General features: G+C 46.9%; 1 protein-coding gene and 1 long non-coding RNA gene across 8 annotated transcripts in view; one reads left to right on the forward strand and one right to left on the reverse strand.

Annotated features, from left to right (window-relative positions):
- The window catches only part of ACTR3B (actin related protein 3B), a 93172-nt gene that overhangs the window by 61980 nt on the left and 14027 nt on the right, over nucleotides 1–17165 (forward strand). For 4 of the 7 annotated variants that reach the window (XM_005205978.5, XM_024991286.2, XM_024991289.2 and 1 more), the window contains 3 exons: nucleotides 7132–7257; nucleotides 8526–8609; nucleotides 9264–10769. In XM_005205978.5, the coding sequence (XP_005206035.1) occupies nucleotides 7132–7257; nucleotides 8526–8609; nucleotides 9264–9359 (306 nt within the window). In that variant the 3' untranslated portion in view covers nucleotides 9360–10769. Of the gene's footprint in view, nucleotides 1–7131; nucleotides 7258–8525; nucleotides 8610–9263; nucleotides 10770–13611; nucleotides 16094–17165 lie in introns of those variants that run through there. The other 3 variants (XM_005205979.5, XR_009494297.1, XM_005205980.5) reach the window with 3 other exon arrangements.
- On the reverse strand, nucleotides 300–1267 carry LOC132345157 (uncharacterized). Its single transcript, XR_009494298.1, has 2 exons — nucleotides 683–1267; nucleotides 300–597 (listed from the first exon to the last, which is right to left on the reverse strand). It is a non-coding gene; the product is annotated as an uncharacterized lncRNA (long non-coding RNA).

Below are 17165 nucleotides of genomic sequence, written 5' to 3' on the forward strand. Positions count from 1 at the left end.
GTTCGATCTCTGGGTTGGGAAGATCCCCTGGAGAAGGGAAAGGCTATCCACTCCAGTATTCTAGCCTGGAGAATTCCAGGGACTGTATAGTCCATGGGGTCGCAAAGAGTCCAACACGACTGAGTGACTTTCACTCACTCAAAATCTTTAATAAAACAGTAACCACTGCTTATCAGTTATCACTTTGTCTTTCTCCTTTTCTTGAAATATAGGTAGGTAGGTAAATATATCATGCTGTATTTACATTTTGTATCTTGTATATTAACCTAGCATTGTGTTGTGAACATTGTCTTAAGGAATTAACGTTTTTCAGAAGCATTTTTTTATGGTATCTAATGCTCCACACTTCATCTGCTTCGGTATCCAACTGGTTTTCCTGCGTGTTAAGTTTTGGATATTTTTCTAGCTCAGGTCAAGCTTTCCTTCTCTCCCAGGACACACTTGGTGGTGTGTTGACTAGTGATGCTTCTTGATGGGCAGGTTCCGGTCTGAGGTTTGCTGACTTGATGGAGCGGACGCCTTCCAAAATGCTGAGATGCTCGCGTGGGTCAGCGGGCTCTGAGCTCGTCAGGATCTCCAGGCAGGATCCCACAGGAGCTGGCGGGAGGGGGTAACTGGGTGTTGGGGGAACGTCTTTCCTGAGGAGGGCGGACTGCTAGAAACTCGTACCTTGGAAACTTACCCACCACTCTTGTTCCGTGTGATAAAGGATCACCTGGTCTTTTAAATTTTCTTTAGAATGAATCACATTGAACTTCGGCTTTTGTTGAAAGTTTCTCGAGGAGTGTCATTTTTTGTATCGTAACATGTAAGAGTGTAGGCTCCGGAGCCAGACCACGGGGTTTCTTCATGCTGCCTGAGGCGTCAGGCGGTGTCACTTCAGTGCAGTGATGGTTGGCGCTCTCTGAGCCTCTTCCTGCCCTGGAGCATGGTGGGTACGATCAGCGTAATGGTCCCTCAGAACTCTCGCGATGATTCGGTTAGAGAACGCATGCGCAGGGTAGAGCTTGAGCCTGGATGTAGCAAGTACTGTGTGAATGTTAACTACTGCCATTTTATTAGCGTCTCTAAACCTCATGGCCACAAGCTCGGGCTGTGCGGTCAGGCCTACAGCTTACTCGCTGTGTGGCTCCAGACTGTGATTTGACTGCCGGCCCTGCTCTTTTATCTGTGAAATGGTGTGGCAATGCCTGTTTTATAACGCCATGTGAGGCTTACTTACGAGGGACAGCGACCATCACCCGGCACCTTGCTAAATAAGCATGTGGTCACCGTTAGGACTGTTCATAGGCCAGGAATTTGAAATGACACCATAATGTTCTGGTTTAGTTCAGAGAAAATGCTGTGGTATTTTAAAAAATTTTATCCCGATAAAGGGTTGAAATATGCAGTTTTGTTATTTGACTCAGTTAAGGGAAGGCAGGAATTCTTTGATTTAGTAAATCAGTGATCAGTCTTGCTAAGACTTCCAGCAGGTTAGTGCATTTTGAGTTTTTACTTCAGTTAAGATCAGTCGCTCAGTCGTGTCCAACTCTTTGCGACCCCAGGGACTGCAGTAGGCCAGACTTCCCTGTCCATCACCATCTCCCAGAGCTTGCTCAAACTTATGTGTGTCAAGTAGGTGATGCTATCCAGCCATCTCATCCTCTGTTGTCCCCTTCTCCTGCCTTCAATCCTTCCCAGCCTCAGGGTCTTTTTCCAGTGAGTCAGTTTTTCGCATCAAGTGGCCAAAGGATTGGAGCTTCAGCTTCAGTATCAATCCTTGCAGTAAATATTCAGGACTGATTTCCTTTAGGATGAACTGGTTGGATCTCCTTGCAATCCAAGGGACTCTCAAGAGTCTTTTCCAATACCAGAGTTCAAAAGCTTTCATTCTTTGGCACCCAACTTTATCGTCCAACTCTCACATCCATACATGACTACTTTAAAAACCAAAGCTTTGACTAGACGGATCTTTGTTGGCAAAGTAATGTTTTGGCTTTTTAATATGCTGTTTAGGTGGGTCATAGCTTTTCTTCCAAGGAGCAAGCATCTTTTAATTTCATGGCTGCAGTCACCATCTGCAGTGATTTTGGAGCCCAAGAAAATGAAGTCTCTCACTGTTTCCATTGTTTCCCCATCTATTTGCCATGAGATGTTGGGACCGGATGCCATGATCTTAGTTTTTGAATGTTGAGTTTTATGCCAGCTTTCTCACTCTTCTCTTTCACTTTCATTAAGAGGCTCTTTAGTTCCTCGTTGCTTTCTGCCATAAGGGTGGTGTCATCTGCATATCTGAGGTTATTGATATTTCTCCCGGCAGTCTTGATTCCAGCTTGTGCTTCGTCCAGCCTGGCATTTCATATGATGTACTCTGCATGTAAGTTAAATAGCCACGGTGACAATATACAGCCTCGACCTACTCCTTTCCCAGTTTGGAACCAGTCTGTTGTTCCATGTCCAGTTCTAACTGTTGCTTCTTGACCTGCATACAGGTTTCTCAAGAGGCAGGTCAGGTGGTCTGGTATTCCCATCTCTTTGAGAATTTTCCACAGTTTGTTGTGATCCATACAGTCAAAGGCTTTGGCGTAGTCAGTGAAGCAGAAGTGGATGTTTTCCTGGAATTCTCTTGCTTTTTCAATGATCCAACGGATGTTGGCAATTTGATCTCTGATTCCTCTGCCTTTTCTAAGTCCAGCTTGAACATCTGGAAGTTCACGTACTGTTGAAGCCTGGCTTGGAAAATTTTGTGCATTACTTTGCTCTCATGTGAAATGAGTGCAATTGTGTGGTAGTTTGAACATTCTTTGGCATTGCCTTTCTTTGGGATTGGAATGAAAACTGATCTTTTCCAGTCCTGTGGCCACTGCTGAGTTTTGGTTTAGTTCAGAAAATGCTACATTTTAAAAACATTTTATTCCGATAAAGTAGTTGTTGAAATATGCATTTTTTATTATTTGAATTGACTCAGTTAAGGAAAAGGGAGGAATTCTGTAATTTGGTAAATCAATAATCAGACTTGCTAAGACTTTCAGCAGGTGAGTGCATTTTGAGATTTTACTTCTTATTAGAGCTTCATAAAGACTCTGCATGATGGCAATACAGGAGAGAGGGTCCCCCTCAGCTGAAGTTGATTGCCAGAAGGTCCAGATAGAGGTGGACGGGTGAGCCACCTCCATGGGTGGAGGACAGGGTGGCTGAGGCCAAGAAGACCTGTGAGTAGACACGGGCAGGGTAAGCATGGCATCTGAGTGGGCATGGCGATGTCTAGCAAACCCACTCATTTATTCAGTGTGCAGTAAATTCCATTGATATCCCTACCACCCCAAAACCTTTCAGAAATGGAAAGGCCAATCCTACCTCATCCCCCAGGTTGTACTAGAGGAGTCAGTGGCACAGATTGGTGCCTGGAGGGAGGTGCCATCCCCTGACTTGAGTGCTTGGCAGGCCTGGAGTTGTGCTGCGAGCAGCCCGTGCAGCAGCCTGGGGCCATAGGGGCTAATGGCAGGGCTTCAGCTCTTGGCCCGAGAGAGCCGACTGTCCCTCGTTCATTTGGACGTACAGCTGCACCTCCCCTCTTGCGATAGGTCAGGTTCTTTGCCTGCACCAGCCGGCTCTCAGGCTGTGTGGGGCCACGTGAACGGATGAGCGTGTGGAGTGCCTCGTGAATCCCTGACCCTTGACTGCTCACACTCAGGGAAGGACGGGCCCTTAGATCGGAGGGCGGGGCGCAGGACCTTTGAGACACAGTGACGTCCCGTGGGGAGAGCAGGGCCTGAAAGAACCCGGCGAGACCAGGGAGGAGGTGGGAACGTGGGCTGGGGTGAGATGCGAAGGGCGTGTGTATGGATTAGAGCATAAGACGAGAACCTTAGTGAAATGAGGATTTCCAAAGGGAGCCTCAGTACATATTTGCTCAGCTGTTAAATGCTGAGTTAAAAAATCTTATTTTAAGAGATTGTGTTGGCCTGTGCTGTACAAACAGTGAAGTAAGGTGGGGGGCTTACAGTGTTCTCTCATGACTTCAAAGATGGTATTAGTTAAGGAGGGCATTAGAAACGCTTTCTCTGAGCTGGGGTTTCTGCTGAGAGCTCTCTGTACATGTCTTGTGGTGTCTGCTTAGGAGGCTGTTTCCTTCCTGTAAGTGGGGGGCTTAAATTACAGTATTAAAGTTTTACTATTTGTGATATCATATTGAAAGACTTCCCTTAGAAGAATATTTGCGTACTTTTCTGTGTGGAAATTGGTTAAGAATCCTGTGAGGCTAAATGTTCCTATTTCTAAGGTGCAAAATCATTAAGAGAAGCACTGTTGCTTCCCTTGAAATGAGATGGACAGAATTCATGTATTGGTAATTTCACTTATTTCTCTATTTTTGTTTTTTTCCCACCATTCTGAAAGTGGAACAAGCATAGGTGATAATAGACCAAAGCCAACACTGCCTATTAGCTAAGTTTAAACTCTCAGGATAACTCTGAATAGCCACTTGGGTTGAAAATAATAAGTTTGTGTAACATTCTGATGCTCATAAAACACTAGTTAGCGAACCAGCCTTATTTTCATGAAGCCAGCCAATTACTGCTGGAGAAGGTATGCTGAGAACATGGACAGCAGAGTGTGTCATCTCCTCTGCCTATGTCATAGTTACGAAGACTTTAAGGAAATATTTTCTTCTAGAAATTCTGTACATTTTAGCCCTTAAATCTATGATCCATATTGAGTTCAGTTGTGTGTGTAAAGTAAGATAGTTAGTAAATGTTCATTTCCCCTGCATGGATATTAATCGTTCACCATCATTTGTTGAAAAAGACTATTCTTTTCCTATTGAAGCATCTTGGCAACTTTGTCCAAAATCATTTAACCATGTGTACACAGCACTGTTTTGTATAAATGGATGAATGAATCTTACACGTTATGCCTTTGCAAGTGACTCCAGAGTACATCATGAGAAACGCTGGGCTGGAAGAAGCACACGCTGGAATCAAGATTGCTGGGAGAAATATCAGTAACCTCAGATATGCAGATGACACCACCCTTACGGCAGAAAGTGAAGAGGAACTAAAAAGCCTCTTGATGAAAGTGAAAGAGGAGAGTGAAAAAGTTGGCTTAAAGCTCAACATTCAGAAAAAGAAGATCATGGCATCCGGTCCCATCACTTCATGGGAAATAGATGGGGAAACAGTGGAAACAGTGTCAGACTTTATTTTTTTGGGCTCCAAAATCACTGCAGATGGTGACCTAAGGCATGAAATTAAAAGACACTTACTCCTTGGAAAGTTATGACCAACCTAGATGGTGTATTAAAAAGCAGAGATATTACTTTGCTAACAAAGGTCCATCTAGTCAAGGCTATGGTTTTTCCAGTAGTCATGTATGGATGTGAGAGTTGGACTGTGAAGAAAGCTGAGCACCGAAGAATTGATGCTTTTGAACTGTGGTGTTGGAGAAGACTCTTGAGAGTCCCTTGGACTGCAAGGAGATCCAACCAGTCCATTCTGAAAGAGATCAGCCCTGGGATTTCTTTGGAAGGAATGATGCTGAAGCTGAAACTCCAGTACTTTGGCCACCTTCTGCGAAGAGTTGACTCATTGGAAAAGACCCTGATGCTCGGAGGGATTGGGGCAGGAGGAGAAGGGGAGGACAGAGGATGAGACGGCTGGATGGCATCACCGACTCGATGGACATGAGTTTAAGTGAACTCCGGGAGTTGGTAATGGACAGGGAGGCCTGGCGTGCTGCAATTCATGGGGTCGCAAACAGTCGGACACGGCTGAGAGACTGAATTGAACTGAACTGAAGATCTTGCAATGCTTCTGAAATATAATGAACATTCGTTTTTTCATACTCTAATGAATTAATTTGTAAATTAAAAAAATCCATTACAGAGATATGACCGGTAATTGCAGTAACTGGCCCATGACTGTATCCTGGACTGGAGTTAAAAATGCTAGGAAGTGCTAATAGAACAGGTGACAGAATTGCAGTAACAGTAATAGGTGAAAGTTATTGTATTAGTGTAAATTTATGAGGTTGAGAATTGTACTGTGAGTCTTCTTCTACAAGCCAATGCCCAAAATAACCAAGAATGCTTTTAAACTGTGATTCTTAGTAGCTCACAGGTACGCATTTTGTGTGAAGGTGTTAGCAGGAGTCTCTTCAAGAAGATGAGGGTCGTGGTGCTCTGCAACGCCCCGGTGGGGTGGGATGGGGAGGGAAGCTCACAAGGGAGGGAGTATATGTATACTTACAGGTGATACACAGTGTCGTACAGCAGCAACCAACACAACATTGCAGAGCAATTATCTTCCAATTAAAAAAAAAAGATGAGGCTCAGAAGACCCTTGTTTTACTCTATTAAGGTTGCTGTCTGACCCGTCCTAGACTTGGTCCTGGTGTTCTCAGCTCCTAGCCGTGTTGAGGGGGGGCACCTGGCAGGGGCAGCAGGCAACGCTGGGTGCAGCGTTGGTGGGTGGCCCCCTGACTCTTGGCGGGAACCAAGCCCCCTCCTGTTGTTTCTGAGTGATTTTGCCACAGATGACAGGGTGCGGCAGTGATTATCGGTGACATTGATGTTGGGGCAGGATGTTGTTAGAAAGATGCAGATTTGTGATTTGTCAAGAGAAGACGGAGGCCTGTGTGGGGAGGGGTGTGGTAGAAGTTGCCCCCTTGAGAGGTAGAACGGGCAGCGTGATTTTACTTGGTTATGGTGGAGGAAAAGCACCAAGAGACAATTTGTGACGCAGGAGAAAAGCTCAGTTTGTACTTTAAAAAAATATATTTATGCATTTATTTGGCTGCGTTGGGTCTTAGTTGCAACACGTGGGGTCTTCGTTGCAAGCCCGTGGGATCTTTGGTTCTGGCCCACCGACTCACTAGTTGCGGCACGGACTTAGTTGCCCCAAGGCACGAGGGCTCTTCCTTCCCCCACCAGGGATTGAACCAGTGTCCCTTGCATTGCAAGGTGGATTCTTAACCACTGGACCACCAGGGAAGCCCCAATTTATACTTCTTCCTTGATAGCACTGACGTTGCCTCAGTGATTAGCTTCTCATAAAGCTTGAAGTGTATTACTCAGATGACTGAAGGGTGAGTGGGGAATGTGTTGTGGGCAGGTGATTTCACGTGAGGAAACCTCTGTTTTGTGTCTTTTAGAATGTCGTTCTTTCGGGAGGCTCGACAATGTTCAGGGATTTCGGACGTCGTCTGCAGAGAGACTTAAAGAGGGTGGTGGACGCCAGGCTGAAGCTCAGCGAGGAGCTCAGCGGTGGCAGGATAAAGGTGAGGCCTCTGGGCAGCCAGGCGGGGCTGGACGCTGCGCTGGTCTGGGCCATGAGGGGTAAACACGAGTTGGAGCCACTTTCTTAGCCACACTGTGAAGTCACAGTCAGAGGTCTGTTGCCCGGACTCCCTCCAGCTGTGCAGTCAGGACAGGTGCGGACCTCCCAATGCACCAACGCAACTCTTCCCCAGCACCCCCCCTCCTCCCCCCGCCCTCTACGCCTGCCAGCAGTTTCTTCCCTCTTGTCAGAGATCAGGCATGTCCCGTGATGACCAGTACCCCAAGGAAGTGGATCACTTTTCAGTGAGGAACTCTAATGTCCTTTGGAACGTTCTGATTAAGCTCTCATCACTGGAATGAGCATGGCACTCCACTGTGTTCCTCAAGATCATAACCCTTAACCAGCTGGTGGATTTACAGTGTTGGGTTTGGTGTGGGGCCCATGGGAGCAAACCCCGTGTCCTCACCTCCTGGGATCACCCCAAGGTGGTATCATTTCTTGGAGTATTGTTGGGACACCTAAGTGTTACTGCCCCACGGTTTTCCTGATAGCTCAGTTGGTAAAGAGTCCACCTGCAATGCAGAGACCCTGGTTTCATTCCTGGGTTGGGAAGATCCCCTGGAGAAGGGAAAGGCTATCCACTCCAGTGTTCTGGCCTAGAGAATTCCTAGAGAATTCTATAGTTCATGGGGTCGCAAAGAGTCGGACATGACTAAGTGACTTTGGGCTTCTCATGTAGCTCAGTTGGTAAAGAATCTGTGTGCAATGTTGGAGACCTGGTTCAATCCCTGGGTTGGGAAGATGTCCTGGAGAAGGAAATGGCAACCCACTCCAGTATTCTTGCCTGGGGAATCCCATGGACAGAGGAGCTTGGCGGGCAACAGTCCATGGGGTTGTAAGAGTCGGACACCATTTAGCCCTATCTTTCTTAAGTGTTTCTTAGAATTATCTCTAGATGTGAAAACATCTAATTTGCTTAGTTCAAAAAAATAAGCTGGGTTAGTTGCATGGAGTGTTTATTTCTTAAAAATGCCTTTAAATTGAGGTAACCTGCCCTTGTGTTGTATACTTTGTTCTCTGCACCACCTGGGCTGGGATTGGGGCTGGGGCCGTGGACTTGGCAGTGGGAGGGCTGAGCACCTTCCTTTCAGGGTGGAGGTGTTGAGCCTGAAGGTGGGGCCAGCGGGGTGGGAGGAGGGTCCCAGGTGGGAAGGTGTCAGGGTGCCCTGTGCACAGGACAGTCAGCTCACACCACTTCCCTTGCAGCCCAAGCCCGTGGAGGTCCAGGTGATAACGCACCACATGCAGCGCTACGCCGTGTGGTTCGGAGGCTCCATGCTGGCCTCAACTGTGAGTCCTTTCCTGGATTGTGCTCTTTTCATCTCTGTTCTCTGTTGAGTTTGAATTAATTCTCTCTTACCGGAGATGAAATGGTGTGTGCTCTAATTGTGTGTGGCTCTAAACAGCCCCACATTTAATTGAGATAGAAAAAAGACTTTAATGACCATTAGTGGTGCAAATTAGTACCACTAATTCATAAATACCCTTGCAAATTAGGGGTTACAGATATTGTAGATAAGTGAATCTGAAAATAACCTACAATGTCGCATTAATCATTAATTCTAGAAATTTTCTGAGTAATTACTGCTTTTTCTCCTCAAATTTGTGACTAGCTAACGAATTGCTAACTTAGGGCGAGCAAGCACATAGTTGCTCCTAAATAGAAGCTAAATAAGTTTTCTTGCCTGAAAAATCCCATGGACAAAGGAGCCTGGCGGACGACAGTCCATGGGGTTGCCAAGAGGCAGATGCGATTGAGCGCCTGAGCACGCGGGCAACTTTTTTAAAAAACGAAATAAAACTCCCGTTTGGCAGTTCAGGCTCACACAGTCCGCGGCCGAGGTGGGGGAGAGGGTGGCGGTTCGGATGGGGGATTGTCTGCTCTGCTTGGTCGTCTGTCTGATGCTGTTCCCTTGCCGGCGCGTGTGCGTGCTCCTCTCGCAGCCGGAGTTCTTGCAGGTCTGTCACACCAAGAAGGACTACGAGGAGTGCGGCCCGAGCATCTGCCGTCACAACCCTGTCTTCGGGGTCATGTCTTAGTGGCGGCTTGGGCACCGCCCCCGCAGTGGTGTCGGAGCGCAAGTGTCCTTCAGACCCGGAGATGACGGGCCCTGTACATAGAGCGCGAGCGTGGTGTCCCATTGCATGCGGCGCCGCCCGCCGGACAGCTCGAAAAGCCATCTGCGCGCCCGTCCCGCCCCTCGCCCTTGCCCTCGCCCCGCCCCGCCCCGCCCCCCGCCCCCGCCCCGCCCCTCACTCGCCCTGCCCCGCCCCGCCCCTCACTCGCCCTGCCCCATTCCTAACCCTCACCCTACCTCGCCTTGCCCCGCCCCACTCCGCCCACTCATCCCCACCCCGCCCATGTCTCCGCCCTCACCCCATCCATCTCACCGCCCTCACCCTGCCCACCTGATTCGCCCCACCCCTCACCCCGCCCCATTTCCAACCCCCGCCCCACCTCTCACCTTGCCAATCTCCCTGCCCCGCTCCTCTATGCCCCCACCCGGCTCTATGCTCTCGCCCCGCCCCTCACCCCGCCTCTCACCTCGCCCTGCCCCCGCCCATCTCTCCACCCTGCCCCTCACTTCACTCCGCCCTCGCCCCTCACCCTGCCCCATCCTTGCCCCTGCGCCCCCTACCCCTGCCCGTGCTCCCTGCCCCCACCCCCGCCCCTCACAGAGCTCTGCCCCTCGCCCCGCCCCATTCTCGCCCCCGTCCCGCCCTTGCTCCCCGCCCCCTCACTCCGCCCCTAGCTCCCCCCACCCATTGCTCCGCTCCACTCTGCCCTCGCCTCCGCCCCGCCTCTCACACAGCTCTGCCCCACCCCCGACCAGCCCCTCGGCCCGCCCCCTCGCCCTCCTCTCCACCCAAGCTTCTAGTCCACAGTTGGGTTCTGGAGTTCAGCTGCGACTCTTGAGTCATAGGTAGGGAAAACCCTAGAATGTGACAATAGCTCCCCCCCACCCCCCCTGCCCAGGACAGAGTATGGGACTGTAAAGCCTCTTCCTCCCAGACTATTTTTGTAAATAAAATGTTATAAACTTGAAATACAAAATTGATGTTTATATTTCCTATCATTTTGTATTTTATGGTTCTTTGGTACAACTGGCTTGACCGCGAGCACGCGTAGATGTCGGTGTCATGGAGTGTCGTCATAAAGCGTTTCTAATCATGAGGCATGTTCTGACGTGTTTGTAGGCGAGCAAAATAAAGCAGAGCAAAACGTTTTTGCCACATGTTTGCTAGATAACGACTACACTTGATTGAGCGACATGAAGTTTAACCACTAAGCAGTATTGTATGAGAATCATAACAGACAATGTATCTTTTCCTTTTCCTGTGTGAACTTTCTGGAACTTTTATAGAAGATGCCAGTGTGCTGTTGGTGAGCGTTGGATGAAATACTACCTTGCACTATTGTAATAAAAGCACTTAAACTCTTTATAAAGATTTACTGTGGTGCTGTGGTGGTCTTTGGGTTTTCACCTTGGTGCCTGTGGTTTTTTCAAAGAGTATCGAAATTTGTTTCACATCCGCGGAGGCTTTGATGATAACAGAAGTTTGGGGAGGAAGTTTCCTGAAACGGTGTGGGATGCCTGTGATGCAGGGACCACTCCGTCATTCAAAGTGGTGTGGATGGTGCTGGATGAACTTGTGCGAGTGTTGGGGCTTGGGTGATCCTGGTGGTTTCCACCATCCCGTCCCAGGAATTCAGAATTCATGGCTTTAAGACTGGAGCAACTACTCTGACATCTGCTGAGTAGATTGCTGGCTTAAAAGGTAATTTGCTAAATTAAGGGATTTAGTTTTAGCCCATTCTTCATATAATACTTATGTTCCTGTTTAAGCTGCTATTTTATGGCGTTTCTTCTAGGTCACGAAGTATGTTTTGTTTTTTCTCTAAAGATCTGAATTTGTAAAGAAACATTTGGTTTTATTATTTAAGGTTAAGATGACATTGGGGATAATAAAGGAATCTTTGTGCTCAGTATGGTAAAATCTGGGTTTCCTGGGCTGTAGGTGGCCCCTGCCACTTGTTCCCGATGGTCAGTGACCCAGGCCCTTCAGCGGAGGGTCTCAGGCCACCTGGTTCTTCCTTTGTCCAGACAGTTTCTCCACTTTCTCTGGGGTTGGCTCTGCTCAGAGTCCCAGGGCTGCTGTTTGAATCTTCCAGCCACCACTTTGTCACAAGTCCAGGTGGGTGTGTCTCCTTCAGCAGCCCTCCCACCGTGTACCAAACAGCATACTGGCAGGATCACCTGCCCTGACACCACTTCTGCTTCTGCTCAGAAACCACTGGACCCAGGGGCCCCTCTGCTGTCCCATCTCCATATCAGTTGGCGTCTTCACATGTGGGCCCTTTGCCTCCCCAGCCTCCCGGTCTCTGCGCTTCTCACCGTGAACACACCATGTCTCCTCCCTCCTTCATTCCCACCTTGCCTTGACTTGGCCAGGCGCCAAGTAGATTGGAGTTATCATTTTTTGTTTCTTCAATCAACCTGCCAGATGCCATATGTCAAAGTGAAAGTGAAAGTCGCTCAGTCGTGTCCAAATCTTTGTGACCCCATGGACTATATACAGTCCATGGAATTCTCCGGGTCAGAATACTGGAGTGGGTAGCCATTCCCTCCTCCAGGGGATGTTCCCAACCCAGGGATCACTCAGGTCTCCTGCATTGCAGGTGGATTCTTTACCAGGTGAGCCACCTGCAATGTGCATTGGTCATTCTATAAGGAGGGTAAATGCTTAGAGTTATGGTGGTAGTTTTCAGATTGAATTAATACAAGATCATAATATCGTGAGTTAGGTATTACTGGTTGATGGGTAAAATCAGCCTTCTATGATGAAAATGCCTTGTAGCTCTCAATGAACAGTTTTCTATTAAAAAAATTTCAATGAACTTACACTTTCACAGAACATATTCTAAAATGTCAATAGTTCTTTTTTTAAAAACAACTATTAAGCTTTTAGATAGCATAAGAAATCATGGTACCCTATTTGACAGATGTAGACATAATCTCAACTTTACGATGATAAGCGTATTATTGGGATGCTTTACTTAAAATTTGGTAACTGATGTGTGAGCATTCCCCCTCTAATCCAAATCCCTTGGTATGTAATGTGTGCTAGGGAGCTGCTGATCGAGGATGCTTAGATGTTAAATTATTTTCATTTTCGTTCATAAGGCTTTGTGAATGTATGTTTTGTCGTGTGCATTGACTGGATTGTATAAGGCAAATAAGATAAAAGAGAGCAATAATGGGACCATGATAAGTGTTCAGTAAATTTTAGCCTTTGTTATTCTGTTATAAAGCAATTATTGTGTCTTGAGACATCATATTGTTGTTCCGTCGCTGAGTCGTGTCTGTTTTCAACCCCATGGACTGCAGCACACCAGGCTCCTCTGTCCTCCACTGTCTCCTGAGGTTTGCTCAAATTCGTGTCCATTGAGTCAGTGATGCTATCTAACCATCTATCCTCTGCCCCCGTCTCCTTTTGCTTCAGCCTCTCCCAGCATCAGGGTCTTTTCCAATGAGTCAGTTCTTCACATCAGGTGACCAAAGTATTGAAGCTTCAGCTTCAGTCCTTCCAGTCAATATTCAGAGTTGATTTCCTTTAGGATTGACTAATTTGATCTCCTTGCTGTCCAAGATACTCTCAAGAGTCTTCTCCAGCATCACAATTTGAAAGCATCAGTTCTTTGGCACTGAACCTTCTTTATGGTCCACCTCTCACATCCACACATGACTACTGGAAAAACCATAGCTTTGACTGTATGGACCTTTGCGGGCAAAGTGATGTCTCTGCATTTTGCATCATAATTGTAATAAAATTGTATTAAAAATTTTAAATTGTAATAAAATTGTTTGAGTAGGGGAAAATAAAATTTTAGGATCATGAACTAAATGGCCTTAAGGACTTTCAATAAGAAGGTACTTTTTAAAAAGATATTACAGGACTTCCCTGGTGGTCCAGTGGTTAAGAATCCAGCTTGCAATGCAGGAAACACGGATTCGATTCCTGGTCAGAGAACTAAAACCCCACATGCCTCAGACCAGCTAATAAGCCTGCTTGGCGCAACTGCTGAGCCACATGCCACAATTAGAAGGAAGCCAGCGTGCAGCAAGTGAGATCCAACACAGCCAAGTATTTTTTAAAAAGTCATTTTTTTTAGAAAAGGTATATAGTTGTAGAATCTAAACATCACAGGGTACTTTCTTTTAATCACAATGCTGATATAGCTGAATCATTCTCATCATCCATGTGATAAAGCTATCCTGTTCCTTCACAGCGGCTGTTCCTCCCCTGGTTCTGGGAGCTGTCTCTCTCTGACACCCTGAGGATGCTCAGTGTTGGGAGCTGTCTCTCTCTGACACCGTGAGGATGCTCAGTGTTGGCTGTATGTGCACCATAGACATGCTTCAGTTGATCGTGCCTGGATTTGACAGTTACTCTTTGGTGTTAACGGCGTGGTTTCAGCAGCAGGTTGGTGCACAGCATCCTGAAGGGGTCCGCCCAGAAGCGGCTTCTTTCTGAGTACCCTTGCCCTCAGCTGCAGCATCACCTGTGTGGGAAGTCTTCTCGGACCTTCCCCACCGAGTCAGTCTCGAGTTACCCAGACACCAGTTGTGCCTGCTGTCCCTCACTGGACTGAGGTTCCTGAAAACGGGACTGATGTTTGTGCCGCCAGGACCCTCGCTATGTCTGGCACATGGTGGGTACCCAGTAAATATTGAATGAAGGTTCTTTTCAAGTGAAGACTCCATCCCATTTTCCAGGCTGGGTGTGAGAAGCATTGTGTGTTTGGGTAACCTTAGATGAAAGAGGGGTTTTGGAGGTGTGGGATGTTTCCCATTGGTATTTTAAGATTTTTTAACAATATAAAATATAGCTTGTGCATGGATAAAGGAGATGTGGTCCATGTACAATGAAATATTACTCAGCCATAAAAAAGAATGGAGTATTGCTATTTGCGGCAATATGGATGGACCTAGAGACTGTCATACTCAGTGAGGTAAAGCAGAGACAAATACTCTATGACATCCTTTACATGTGGAATCTGAAGCAGTGGTACAAATGAACCTATTGACAACACAGAGCTCGAGTGACTGATGTAGAAAACAGAATTCCGGTTACTAGGGGGTAAGGGGGAGGGGTAAGTTGGGAGGTTGGGACTGACAAGACATGTACACACCACTGTGTATAATGCAGATAACCAGCACAGAAGGACCAGTGCAGATAATTAGGAAGCACAGCATAGGGAGCTCTGCTCAGTGCTCTGCAATGACCTATGCGAAGTGAAAATCGCTCAGTGTGTCAGACTCTACGATCCCATGGACTGTACAGTCCGTGGAATTCTCCAGGCCAGAATACTGGAGTGGGTAGCCTTTCCCTTCTCCAGGGGATCTTCCCAACTCAGGGATCGAACTCAGATCTCCCACATTGCAGGCGGATTCTTTACCAGCTGAGCCACAAGGCAAGTCTGCAATGGCCTGTGTGAGAAAAGAATCTAAAAAAGGGTGGATATATGTATAACTGATTCACTTTGTTGTATACTTGAAACTAACTGGATGTTGTATGAATAAATCAACTATACTCCAATAAATTTTTTTTTTAAAGAGAAAATAAGATTGTCTACTATAACTCCATCCACCCAATCTAGCTCTTCTATCAAATAGATCAGTGATTGCTTGGGAGAGGATTGTGGGCAGGGGTAGGGAAGGTTGGGAGGAAATGTAACTACCAGTAGGAACGGGGTTTTTTTCTGGGGTGAGTAAACTCTCCAAGGGAGCTTCCCAGGTGGCTCAGTGGTAAAGAATCTGCCCGCCAATGCAGGAGACACAAGAGACTCGGGTATGATACCTGGGTTGGGAAGATTCCCTAGAGATGGCAGCCCACTTCAGTATTCTTGCCTGGAGAATCCCATGGACGGAGGAGCCTGACAGGCTCCAGTCTGTGGGGTTGCAAAGAGCTGGACATGACTGAGTGACTAAACGCACACAAAGTGTCCAAAATTGATCCACAACTGTGAATACACTAAAAGCTGTTGAATTATTAATATATGCGTTAAGTGGGTGAATTCTATAGCATGGGAATTATATTTCAGTAAAGCTGTTAAAAAACAGAAAAAAAAAATCCAGCTCTTAAAGTGTAACTCCAGTAAATGTTCTGTAAACCTGAGAGGTAGGTGTTCAGCGCTGTGGAACACGTGTGTGAGTGGACCTCTTTCCGCTGTGTCACTGTCTGCAGTGTGGTCAGTGAGCAAGCCCAGAAGAAGAAATGACCCCCCAGGAATCTTGAAAACATAAGCAGATTTTATGGAAGTGATAACCAGTTCATTCTCCAAGGTAACTACTATGAATCACGAGCTCGTCTCTGATGGATGCACCCAGAGTTTTGTGATTTCATTGTTTATGATCCCTCCATTGTATCTCATTTGTAAAAAGCACCGTTGTGCCAAACAAGCTTGTGAGGTTAATTGAGCGTGTCGCTTATTTAAAACCACAAGAGAGCCTCATTAAGAATATTTATCTGTTAAATAATTCTTTACTTAGTTGAAATATATTTCATGTGTTTCTTTTAAAACTAACTGTCAGGATTCTTAAATGGCAAAATAATTGTGTGGGGTTCTGATTGGCAATTACATCAATTTCACTTGGTTGGAGGGAAATAAATCTCGTTAATTAAAAAGAGGAAAAGTCCTGTAGTTTGCTATTGGTATCATGGAAGGATTTTTTTTTAATGTTAAAATATGAATTCCTTCTACCCTGTATTATGTCTCAAAAGTAAGCAGCTGTTCATTCTTTGAAGATTGATTTCTCAGGTTTTATCCATTAAAAAAAATTATTTTTGGCTGTGCTTCTGAGGCTTTTCTCTAGTGGAGAGCAGGGGCTACTCTCTGGTTGCAGAGTGTGGGTCTCTCTCGTTGCGGAGCATGGGCTCAAGGGTGCGTGGGCTTCAGTAGTTTTGGCTTCCGGGCTCCAGAGCATATGTAGTGGTTGTGGTTCACAGGTTTAGTTGCTTTGAGGCACGTGGGATCTTCCTGGATCAGGGATCGAACCTGTGTCTCCTGCATTTGTTCAGTTCAGTCAGTTCAGTTCAGTTGCTCAGTCATGTCTGACTCTTTGCGATCCCATGGGTTGTAGCACGCCAGGCCCCCCGTCCATCACCACTCCCAGAGCTTGCTCAAACTCATGTCCATCGAGTCGGTGATGCCATCCAACCATCTCCTCCTCTGTCGTCCCCTTCTCCTTCCACCATCAATCTTTCCCAGCATCAGGGTCTTTTCCAATGAGTCAGTTCTTCACATCAGGTGGCCAAAGTATTGGAGCTTCAGCTTAAGCATCAGTCCCTCCAATGAACATTCAGGACTGATCTCCTTTAGGATGGACTGGTTGGATCTCCTTGCAGTCCAAGGGACTCTCAAGAGTCTTCTCCAACACCACAGTTCAAAAGCATCAATTCTTCGGTGCTCAGCCCTCGAGCTCTCACATCCATACGTTCTTTACCGCTGAGCCACGGGGGAAGGCCTAGTCATTGTTTTTAGTCTGGGATGCTACAGATTATTTCTGCTTATGAGGGTCTATGCAGGTGGCACTACTGGTAAAGAATTCACCTGCCAACTCAGGAGACGCAGCCCTGGGTCTGGAAGACCCTTTGGAGGAGGAAATGGCTGCCCACTCCAGTATTCTTGCCTGGAAAATCCCATGGACAGAGGAGCCTGGTAGTCCATGGGGTCCCAAAGAGTCGGACACAACTGAGCAACCGAGCACACATACACACACATGCGCATGCACACACACACCCAGTCATATATATATATTCCTCCTGGTGAGGGACAGGGAG

Source organism: Bos taurus, chromosome 4 (genome assembly GCF_002263795.3).
Source record: "Bos taurus isolate L1 Dominette 01449 registration number 42190680 breed Hereford chromosome 4, ARS-UCD2.0, whole genome shotgun sequence".
Taxonomy (NCBI): domain Eukaryota; kingdom Metazoa; phylum Chordata; class Mammalia; order Artiodactyla; family Bovidae; genus Bos; species Bos taurus.